Below are 12,500 nucleotides of genomic sequence, written 5' to 3'. Positions count from 1 at the left end.
TTTACAGAAAATCATGATATCAATGTTGATGATATCTTAATATCTTCATGCCTTTAGTCACATTTTTCAGATCAGAGCTAGACGACAATATAGTTTATGGTTTATATTTTGCAATGATAAAAGCAACCAAGCAGCTGAAATTTACAATATAGCATATAATCACTTTAAATGAGTGTTTGTGATGACGCCATCCTTAAAAATATTCTTGTTTGCCGTTACCCGACCGACCCTGTCAATTTAGGACTGACTCAAATTATTTTTATTTTTTTTGCTTTTAGTCCGACCGACTTGCCGATTGTAAATTTGGGTTAAGACAGACCAATTTTTTTTTTACTCTTCAAACAACTAATACAAAAGCAATAAAGTAATATGAATTATATTTTACTAAGTATTGTAAATATATCAATTGCCTAGGCCTACATACAAACGAAGATCCCGTTCTTCCTTTAAACCTTTACTCTTTTCTCCCGTCTAGTCTAAAACTTTGAAAATCTATTGCACGAATCAATTGGACCAACCAACACAAGGTTAGAAAACGAAAATAGGAAATGATTTTAACGGCAACTTCTTTTAATCATAAAAGATAATCAGAATTGTAAACGGTTTGCCTTTATTTGTGTACATTCACATTAAAAACAGATCTCGGTGTGTAAAATAAGCCTAAAGAACAATAGGATGCCGCTGGTTTCTTTTTGTGCAGCACAAAAACTTTTGTTCTTTGTCTTAATTTATTAAGTAGAAATATATTACTCGAGAAATATATTTTACTATGTAAATATATATATAGGCTATATACACCACAGCCTAGATTAATTACATGTAAAGTTAACAAATGTTAGTATTTTTAATTCAATTCTAATTTTAAATAGCTAATCTTGTCGGTTAACGGTTAATTATTAAGTAACGAGCGTCAGTTGTCGGTAAGGAAAAATAACCGAAATGACCATCCCTAACAACAATATTAACTTACACAAAGCTGCATTCAAACAGCATGTCATAAGTGAATGCGTTGGCTCTTTGGACGTCTGCGATGGTCTGAATTCAGATGTAGTCCAGAAACAAAACCGTGCAATGAAGACATGCGTGCTTTAATGAGTCTCTCCATCAGAACAGTCTGCTGTGCTGTGCATAGAATCATTTACATTAAGTAAATACCGATCGACGATTAGTCAGCTAGTAAAATGAGTAGGCTAGTCCTGGAAGCCTTAACATTTCAGCTGCTGTAAATATGCCAACCTCAAAAACACAACAGCAGCGATCATTCACCAGCTTGTGGGCCAAGCCGTTCCGGTTAAGAGAGCCACACAAAGCCTGTCGAGTCAAAGTCAAGGCAGAGAAACACAGAGAGCAAAGAGCAGCCACAACAAACACTTCCTGATCTATTTAACACGAGAGTGAAGCGGGAGGAAACTAAGCACTGTGTTTAATATACACACGGCTCGGCTCGGCTCGCTCGGCATGCTTGTGTTCACATGTGATTTACTAACGGTGGACAGAACAGGGATCACGTGTCCGGCGGCCTGAGCTCATGCAGCGATGCTGAACCCAACTGCTGGATCGGCTTTCATTGCTGGTTTGTGGTTAGCGAATAACACGAGGAGATCATTAAGACGACATGAAGTTAAAACTAACCTTAATTAATAGTCTTAAAGTTTCTGCAGTTATTGTGCTTAATTCATCTGTGCACAGTTGACTGGAAAGTTTTTGGTGCAATGCCAGCACACGATGCATTACAAATATGGTTATTATTATTACTTTTATAAATACACTTTATTGTTTTTCTTTTTTTCTTTTTGCTCATGCATGTTCAGACATTAAAATTAAACAGAAATTTACAGACATTAAGGGTCCCACGGCCACCACTGAATGCATTGCAAATTCTCCCATTCATAGTTGAAATTTTCACTGCAATGCATGAATTAAACATTGAAAATTCAGTTTTCATTTGTGTTAATAGCCGTGCATGCACATCATGATTAAAATCTTAAGAAATGAAATGCATTCACTACAAATGACACTCCTCTCTGATATCGACTCATTAAGAGTGTTTCCAAGATCTCTTTCACGTCGATCAACACGGTCACATGCAGAACTACACTGGTATTTCCATACAGTTCTAAATATTCTTTTCAAAATCACAGCAATTTAAAGATGATGTTCAAACAGCGGTGATCTGAAGAGATGAAGCACTTTAATACTTTAGTTTTTTACGTTTTACGAGTCTGTTAAAGACAGGATTCACCTGTGTATTTCAATAACGGAAAGTGAACTTAAGTCTCGTTTCCCTTCTTGATCTTATCCGCAGAAGCTTAAAAGTCATACTTAGCCATTCCAACAATGTTTAAAGATTAACTTCAATCACCAGCGAGAGCCTGTTACAGAATTAAAGTTCAATCCAGGCCACAACGGCTCAGAAACAGACTTGAATATTTCAGACTCCGTGAATCAGTTATCACATTAAATCTGTCAGGCCATATTTCACCCCAACATAAGAGAAAAATAAAGTATACTTAAAGAAATTAAAGGGTTTGATTGACAGGTAATGCATGAACTGATCAAACTTTATGAATGCATGCATTTTTGGTATGCATAAATACAAAGCATCTGCCAATTGCATGAATAAAAACATAATGTAATTGGTCTCGGTGTAATCCTATAATACACATGGGTGATTTTCACTGCTGAGAAAAAGAAAATGGAAATCTGACTGGATAATATCCTCACTGGAGGAAGTGTTATTATGGATTATAGACTCTATATGTTTGAGTTAAAAGCATCTTAATGCTGGATGTTTTTCAGGTTTTGTCTTCTCCAGATGTTCACTGATGGACTGGAGTGCTGTGGATTATTGGGATGTTTTTATCAGACTCTCATTCTGACGGCACCCATTCACTGCAGAACAAGTGGAGCAATGCTACATTTCTCCAGATCTGACGAAGAAACAAACTCATCCTGATCTCTGATGACCGGAGGGTGAGTCTTCAGAAAATGTACATTTTAGGTGAACTATTCCTTTAAAGCAGTACAACAAATAATCAACAACTCTGCTTGACAGAGAATGTTACGTCAAATGTGCACAATGCATTGGTCCCAAAAATAAGCTTAATTTTCTTATTGCTTCAGATTTTGGGGTGAAATGTGACCGGAGCCTGTTCTTGAGAGGTTCATGAGATTCAAGCCAGTTAAACCACATGACACCCATGTTGATGAAACATCAGATTACGGAGCAGGTTCTCAGAAAAACGACAACAAAAAGAGCCACATAAAGACTGAAGCTCTCGGAAATAACCATCTCTCACACGCAACTCTACACCTGATCAGAGAGCTTCCCAACCACAACCTGTTGCAATCTCTCACCACCGCTGCACCATCAGGGTCACATGCATTAGTCAAAAAACCTGCAAAGCTGCACCAGTTCAGAGAAGATCTTCCAAGGGCTCATCACATCCTTCTACAAACCCACCAGATCACTTCAACCCCAAATAAACCAAAACATGGTCTTTCTTCACTCTAACTTGGTCGGTTTAACCTAATAAACGGTGACGTGACCTAGTGGTTAAAAATCTGTGACAAGTTGACTCCGCCTCAACAAAAAAAAAAAAGAAAAGAAAAAAAAAAACCCAATGCTTTAAAGCTGCTATAGGACTAGGTGTACAGCCAACAAGCTAAAAAAAGCTTGTTTGTTAACACTGAAATGAGTAGATGGGAGGAACTAACGCGAAAACCATTCCTAAACTTTCCAATCTAAACTAAAAGGTTGAAAAAGACCAAACTCCACAATGTTGATTCAGTCACTATTACCCTTGATCTCATGACATAAAGTGGTTAGTTTACAAATAACAATCATGAGATTGACACTCAACCTACTTGGATATACATAAGTGCATTGATATTGATATTAAAATGTTGAAGTGAAACTGTATGTGCATGAAATACGTCAACTATGTAAATAGACAAGATTAAACACACAGATTAAATATATCATATGAACAAAATAACGCGGTAAAGATCTCAGGTGAACTAACGTTAGATCAAACTCTTACCTCCGAAGAGATGAGGCGACAGGTGTGCAGGTAAAGATCCGATCACGAGTCTCGGAGCGCCGGTGGACCGCTCGGTCTCCTCCGGTGTGCTGTTACCGGACTCCTGAGGACTGTACGCTCCCGAGCTCGGTATAGTGATGCTCGACTGGGGTCGCGCGCCCAGGCCACCGGAACGCGTCCTGGAGCCGGTGTAGTGCGCGGTCGTCGTCGTTGAGGAAGACGACGATGAAGATGTAGCACCTGAGGCGCCGTGCGCGTGATACCGCATCGCCATAACCGCCGTCCTGCCGTTACTCGACGGGAGATCGGAGCCCGAGTACGCTCGTGTGCGGCCGTTGGCAGCGGGACTGCTCTGTTTGGCCCCCATGCCAACCGACACTTCCCTCTGATTTTTAACGATTAAAAACAAACAAACAAACAAACAGTTAAACACACGCACACTGACAGCGAGCGAACGGGAAGCGTCGACCGTTACATCTGACGTCACGCGCGTGTCAGCGAAACTTTTTTTGAAAGGGGGTTTAAATCGCGCTCGCGCGTGGAGTCGCGGGTTCCCGCGCTCGTTTCTGCCTCCCGCGCTGCAGTTTCCAAACTAACGTCCTCGGGGCCATGTCGTGGAGCTCTGACGCGACGTTCTCCTCGTAAACCGCGCGCTGAAAGCTGCTGTACCCGCTGCTGGAGCTCATAACCAGGGTTGCCAGGTTTTCACAACAAAACCCGCTCAACTGATGCTTGGGGGAGGGTGATTTCACCGGTACAAATCGCGTTCCGGCGGGTAAAATTCACTTTTTTTTAGTTTTGGATGGGTTTCCCCTGATAAAATTCGCATTCACGTTATTGTTATTAAACAGTATGTTATTAAAACAACTGGCGGCGAAAGTGTTAAAGTAGTCAATTTCCGCGGACATGGCAACACCGGTTATTACGCAAACTCAACGTGTTTAACTGCTGCGTGCAGAGTGCGAAAGCGAGTCGGGGGCGGGGCTGGCCGGTGACGTCATAATCCCGGTAAATAGACCCTGGCAAGCGTGCTTGTCAGCTGTTGTTGTTGTGGTTAATGACACATTTAAAATTAAATGTAAATATACAGCGGACACAGCTGCATTTCTGATTGCATATTATTTTATCACAAACACTATTATCAATGCACACAATAAAATAAAAATAACGGTGTAATAATTTGAAAAAAAAAAAAAAAAAAATTATATATATATATATATATATATATATATATATATATATATATATATATATATATATATATATATATATATATATATATATTGTAATATATTAAAATATATATATTGATGAAGCATTATTAATACAGAGCAGGATCATTTGATTTGAACCCAGTTATGATCACATCTGCTTCACTGTTTATCTGTCGGTGCATCTGTTGTCTTATTATTGTCTCGAGCACAAAGAAAACACACAGCACTCGTCGAGCACGTGACATAAACACCGTGAACTTTTCCATTCTGTCTTTCTGCTCGGCATTCCTGCAGGAATATGTGGAGGAAGTTCCTGGAATGTCGAAGGATTCCAACCATGCACTGTAAAAATAAATAAACAATAATAATAAGAAAGAAAGAAAGAAATGACAAAAATATTAGATTTGATACTGTAATTAAAGTGGTTAGATGATTCTTAGAAGCTTCTGGTCAGATTATAGTTGATTCATCGCAATAATTAACATTATTATTATCTCCCCATACGTTTCTAATAGAAGCCATTTAAATAATTATATGGAAACCAAATTAAAGACAAAATATGAGACAATATCTCCCCCTGCTGGACATTATTAGAACTGCAAAACAAACTTCAGGTCAGCGTGTGTCCCTCATTTAAAGTCATAGTTCATCCTAATCGTGATTTCCATGCAGTGTAAGTGAAAATAACTTTAATTGTTCTTTTATATGCTTTTCTGAAACACTCACAACAATACAACATTATAAAGGAAACGGAAATTGCAAATCATTTCACTCGTTGTTGCTGCAGTATAAATATTTATAACAATCCTTATAAACAATAATAACAATATTATATTTTTTTGTGAAATAGATTTTCTTTAGATTTCATTGAGAGTAAATACAGGAGGGGAACTTCATGAAGTGAACGTGAACAGGAAGCTACAATGTTTGCTTTTAAAACTCCTACAGTTTGTCCTTGAAGCAGATTTATGTTACAATGTTTCATCCATCAGGTCATGAGGACAAAAGGTTGTGGGTTCAATTCCCAGGGTACACATACTGATTTAAAAGAAATGTATATCCTGAATGAACTGTAAGTTGCTTTAGATAACAGCGTCTGCTAAATGTATAATTGACCGGTGACAGTTGAACATCATTGAGAGTCTGCTATAGTTTTATTAACATTTTAAATTAGGTTTTATTTTATTTTCTGTTGTCATTTTAAGTTTAGTTAAAGTTTAAGTATTGTGTTTTTTGTTGTTGTTGTTATTATCATTATTATTATTAGTTATTATTAATTTAATAACTCATTAATTAATTTAATTTAAGAATTTGTTTTAGTTATAGTAGTAAAGTTAAACAAAGAAGATTTGAAATGTTTTTTATTTTGGCAGCTAGCAAAAATATAATAAATCCATATAATACATATTTATAATTTCATTTGTCATTTAACATTTATTTCATTTCAAGAATTAGTTTTTTTTCTAAAATTATTATTATTATTTTATTGTTGTTGTTTTTATAATTATTATTCATTGTGTCAGTATACTTATGATTTTCATTATTATTATACACTATATTAATTATAATAATAATAATAGTGTTAGGATTATTATTATTATTATACTCTTTGTTAGGATTGTTGTTGTTATTGTTGTTGTTTCTGTCCTCAGATAAATTAGCCTTTAAATTTTTGCTTATAGAGACGAGAGTATTTTATGACTGAAAACATGAACTTTCCCTCCTAATGCTTTTGTGCTGAAGCTGCGCAGCTGTATTGAGTGGGGAAACCCCACTCAAAGTGTTTTTAAGGGCCCACGGTGACCCTCTCTGTGCTTCAGTGTGAGACGCAGCAGAACTCTGATGTTTTAAAGCGGTTCCCTGGACGCTGGGTTCCCCGCCGCAGGACACAGCAGCGGATCAGACGAGAACAGAGCTGGACGCAGACACACAGACACACAGATCCACAGATCCACAGAGAGAGGGATGTGGGGGAAACCGAGGAGGAGTCTGAGGAGCTGATGAAGACACGGCGCTCCGGTGAAGCCGAAATCAGCCTTTAGCTCATGACAGATAATCAATCAGCTGCTGCTCTGAATCAATCCTACAGCAACACTGGCCTGTGTGTGCAATTACTATTACAAACTAAAAACAAGATTTGTTTCATTTATGAACAATTTCCCCAAAAATAAACATATGCAATTTTTTATATTCTTTAAAAATATATATTTTTAATATATACAGTGTATTATATATTATTATATGTATTTTTTTTTGTGAATAAATTTAAATACATACTTCATTTTCTAGTTTTTGTAATAATTAATATATATATATATATATATATATATATATATATATATATAAATATATATATATATATATATATATATATATATATATATATATATATATATATATATGTATGTAATCAATAAATATAAATAAATGATTAATAAAAAAACTTCATTGTTTCAGTATACTTATGATTTTCATTATTATTATACACTGTGTTAATAATAATAATAAAAATAATAAATATACCCTGTGTTAGGATTATTATTAGTTAGTATTATTATTATTTTACTACTCTAAAAATATCTATTTATCTTACTTTTTAAAAATGTAAATGCAAATATATATATATATATATATATATATATATATATATATATATATATATATATATTAACTGTTTTAAAAAATGTTAAATCAATCAATAAATAATATATATTTTTAATAAAATTAAAAAATGAAGGAATCGACATTTATTCCAATCTAACAATAATAATTGAACCGAATCCTGGGTGTTTTCCTGCAGGATCTGTGAGTGTCCAGCAGGGGGCAGCGCTGCCTGACTTTAGATCAGCTGCTCGTGGGACATGCGGAGGAGGAGTTTTAATGCTAATTTTTTTTAGGGTTTTACACTTAAATAAATATTTACATAAGTAGCCTACACAGTTTCTCAGTTAAAGGTGTTTGATTCTAAAACTGAGTACCCAGAATGAAACGCAGAGGTCAGATGTAAAGCGGCTCTTGTGATGGACGTGGAGCAGCGCTTCAATCCGTCCAGGTGTGTGTGAGCTCTGGGACTGGAGAGAGACACAGGAGTAAAGTTCAGTTAAAACACTGATGATGACCCATTAATTCTGCAGCATGCGTCTGGGCTTTTGAGACCCCTGATGAAAAGCAAATACAATGAAACACACTTTTCACAGTTTTTCTGCTGCAATCTCCAACCCTTAAAGAAAAACAATTATTTATAAATAATTTCTCTAAAAATAAGTATAACCCAAAACATAAATATTTTATAAATGTATTATTATTATGCAGTATAGAGAATTATACTACTATTCAGTAAAATATTTTTATTGGCATTTTTTAAATTTAAATAAATATTTTAAACACATTTGAAAATGAATATTTAACAAAGTACATGTACATTAATAATTATTAAAAATATAATTTAAAAGTAAAATATAAAAAGTATATATATATATATATATATATATATATATATATATATATATATATATATATATATATATATATATATATATATATATATATAGTATTTTATTATTATATAGTATTATATCTATTTATTTACATTTTTACTTAAATTAAAATGGAATTTACATTTAAGTAATGATATATATAAAATGTAATCTTTAATAAAAATGTGTTAAATTATTCTGCAATATATTTTTATAAATAAGTAAGAAAAACTATTTTATATCAATCAATCAGTATATAAATAAATAATATTTTAAATTTGTTTTAGTTATTTTTTAATAAATAAATGTAAATAAATAAATAAATACATTTTTAACATTTAAAATATTTAAAAAAATGTATAGAGAGATTAAACCCATAAACTAAACTAAATTTAGAAATGTTGCTTTGGCAGATAGCTGAACTATTAAGTTGAAGCACTAAAATTATTAACAAAAAATTATAAAACCAAAAATCTAAAATAAAAATGAACCTAAATTCTAACATTTTTAAAAAAGCTAATAATTGAACAAACAATGTGAACACGTGCACAATTTCTCAATTACAGACGTCTGGCTCAAAAGCATGGTCTAAAACTGAGCAGCCAGACAAAGATGGCATCCTTCAAACACTGCACATGAAGCATCTGATGCTGTGACTGAAGGACAGCTCTCTCTCCAGCATTATAAAGCTCAGCCAGCAGATGCCCGTGGATGCTGTCACATTTCTGAGCATCTACAGGTCTGAGGAGCTCATGATTGTGTTGTAGAGATGTGTATGAACAGTGCAGGAATCCACATCACTGCTCTCTATCACACAGACTGACAGATCCAGGCCTTCAGCGCTGAACATCTATGGCAAGCCATTTCAACATTTAATGCAAATCTATTCTCATGCCAGGACTTACTTTTTAGAAGTTAGTATATCTTCAATTAACTACTAGTACCTTTTAAAAACATAATAGTACTTATTTATTACACACTAGTACCTATTAAATATATACTAGTACTTATTCATTAGACAAAAGCACATATTATTAGATACTAGTACATATTTACTACACACTAGTACCTATTAAATATATACTAGTGTTTATTCATTAGATACTAGTATTTAGAACCGATGTCTATTTTTCACGCGACACGAAAGTGTGTTGGAAGTGTTTCCAGGCAAAATAGAATAGGAAAATATGTTTATATGTAAATTTAACATATTTTGTACACAAATACATATTAATTCATGACACTTGATTCATGACGTTTGAAAGTCTATAGGTTAAGAGTCTGGGAACATGACGTCAGCAACGCAATGCATTCTGGGACTTTGGGACACGGACGCTGCTGTATGTATTGGATTGGATTGATAATAGACTGTTTTGTTTGCTCTCTACAGCTAAAAAATAAGTTACAATCACATAGCATGGAAAAATAATTTGAATGGAGTGCGATTTTTCAGCTTTCCCGTTGGAAAACCGCACCTTGATCTCAGGTCTCTGAGTTAACAAAGCGGCGTCACATAGCTTGGTGAGCAGCAGTAAGAAGGAAAAGAAGGATTGTCCCTTTGGTCTGATATATACACACGTATGTATGTGCATTTATATATATATATATATATACATATACAGAAATGTACGTTATATAAACAACTTTTTTTTGGATGTGATTAATTGACTTGACAGACTTACATTAAATGTTACCTATGCATGAACCACATCTCTCTGCATTATCAGTGTTATGCATATTGCAAACCACCTGTTACAGTAATAAACGGCAAAATTGATCAATTCTGTATCTCTTTATTTGTGCATCATAACACACTGAGGTTAATTTGTACAGCTTACAATAACGCATATGGAGGCGGAAAATGTGTAGGTTCTGCACCCATCCATTTGTAAATTGCAGGTGAGACTCGAGAGATTTATCATTTTTAAACTGATCAGAGGTGTACGCTCTGATACTACAAACAAGGTTAGAAAACACATTGGGGAAGGTTACGAGCGGCAGCTCTTTAAGATCATCCGACCACTCTTTGTGTTCGTGCAGATAGAGTTCGTTGATTGTCTTGATTTTTTTTCTAAATACCGCATCTTTGCTTCCTTGTTGAGTTTTTCTTTATGTGTAATCTTAGACTTGATCTGTATGTTATGTCACTTTCACTTTCACTTTTACTGATAAGCTGGTCCACAAAAATGGCCGCGACTACCCAGAATGCAATGCGCAGTGACGTAGTTTCCCAAGCTCTATATTCAGATATAAATGTAATAAAAAAAATTTTTTTATCGATTTTCAAATATTTTTTTAAATATGAGCAGGCCTATAAGCTGGGATTGGTAATGCTGCACTGTAATCATAATTATTTATTTATATTTTTCATTATATCTTAGCATATGATATTGGTTTGAGACTGAGAGTATTTTATTTAGTGGAAAACTTTGCAGCAGTATTTTATTTCTTATTCTTTTTTTATTTTATATATATTTTATTAAAAAGAAGCCAATTTAAAAAAGTGTAAACAAATTGTTAAAAAAAGTTTATAGTAATAAACAACCTGCAGTTTAATGTTTGCATTTGTACCGAAAATGAACCGAACCGTGACTTTAAACCGAGGTACGTACCGAACTGTGATTTTTGCGTACTGTTACACCCCTACTAGTCACAAAAATAAACAAGTACTAGAAGTATTAAAATAGATACTAGTACATTTAAGGATTCAATTAGGTATTAGTATTTATTGGCAAGTGCTTAATTGAATAGATACTAGTAGCTAAAAAAGTACTAGTAGAATTAAAATAGATGGTTGCACGTTTTAAAAGTTAAATGTAAAAACGGCTTGCCACAGAACATCGGATATTCTGTTGGCCAATCAGGAGCGGAATGTGGGAATTACAGGTTACAGATTACAGCGATAAGAGCAGAGAAGATTTGCACATTATAAAAGTATTCATGTGAACATTCCTCACCAGCATCAAATGAGCAAAAATGTGCTTATTAATTGCCTGGAATTTTTCTCCATTATTCCAAGTCAATTTAGGCTGAGATGTCGCTACAAATTAAGAAATTAGGCAGATTATGTGATCAGAAATTTGGACTGATTTCATTAGAATTTCATCACAGCCGGATTTTAAAGCGTGTTCATCTGTCAACACTTCAGATAAGACTGATATCAGGGCACTTGCTCATATTTTCAGGCATGCAGGAGGAAAAATGCTGTGTTGTCTTACCTTGGTGCTTTGTAAATATACAGACACATACACGTTTAAAGCTCATTTTTGTAAATAAATGGACTGAATTAAATGCATTTTTATTTTTGGATTTAAAAAGAAAATAAATGCAGTTGAATTAAATCAATGTCTCAACCTTTGTTTTATATTTTAAAATAAATAAATAAATAAATTAAGGTGATTATTTACTCATTTACTGATCACTTTGTATAATAATAATAAAAAATATTAATAATAATAATTATAGATTTTTTAAATAAAACCATTTGAATTGTTTTTAAAATAATTAAAAAGATTTTTTTTAGAAAATAATTGCAATAATAATAATATTATTGTGATAATATATTATTTTTTATTTAAATAAAAAAACTAATAAATAAATAAATGTAACAAATTATTATTTTGAATGACTTTTAAATAAATACATTTATTTTAATAATATATATATATATTTATTTTTAAGAAATATTCCTATTTTTAATTTATTTAATAAAAATTTAAATTAATTATTTTAATTACACATTATTCAAAATACAAAAAAAAAGCACA

General features: G+C 33.4%; 1 protein-coding gene across 1 annotated transcript; it reads right to left on the bottom strand.

The window, feature by feature from the left end:
* Window positions 1-4,011: 4,011 nt before the first annotated feature.
* Window positions 4,012-4,739, bottom strand: LOC128030270 (E3 ubiquitin-protein ligase znrf2-like). The gene has a single exon (XM_052617750.1). The coding sequence runs from the start codon at window positions 4,408-4,410 to the stop codon at window positions 4,027-4,029; it is 384 nt and encodes a 127-aa protein (XP_052473710.1). The 5' UTR covers window positions 4,411-4,739; the 3' UTR covers window positions 4,012-4,026.
* Window positions 4,740-12,500: the final 7,761 nt, after the last annotated feature.

The sequence above is a fragment of the Carassius gibelio genome, chromosome A16, assembly GCF_023724105.1.
Source record: "Carassius gibelio isolate Cgi1373 ecotype wild population from Czech Republic chromosome A16, carGib1.2-hapl.c, whole genome shotgun sequence".
Classification (NCBI taxonomy): Eukaryota; Metazoa; Chordata; class Actinopteri; order Cypriniformes; family Cyprinidae; genus Carassius; species Carassius gibelio.
The sequence above is the reverse complement of the archived record's forward strand: the minus strand, read 5'-3'. Positions and strand labels throughout refer to the sequence as shown.

What these genes read in the sequence shown, in the direction of transcription:
- LOC128030270 (XM_052617750.1), bottom strand. Translation starts at nt 4,410, where the DNA reads ATGGGGGCCAAACAGAGCAGTCCCGCTGCCAACGGCCGCACACGAGCG.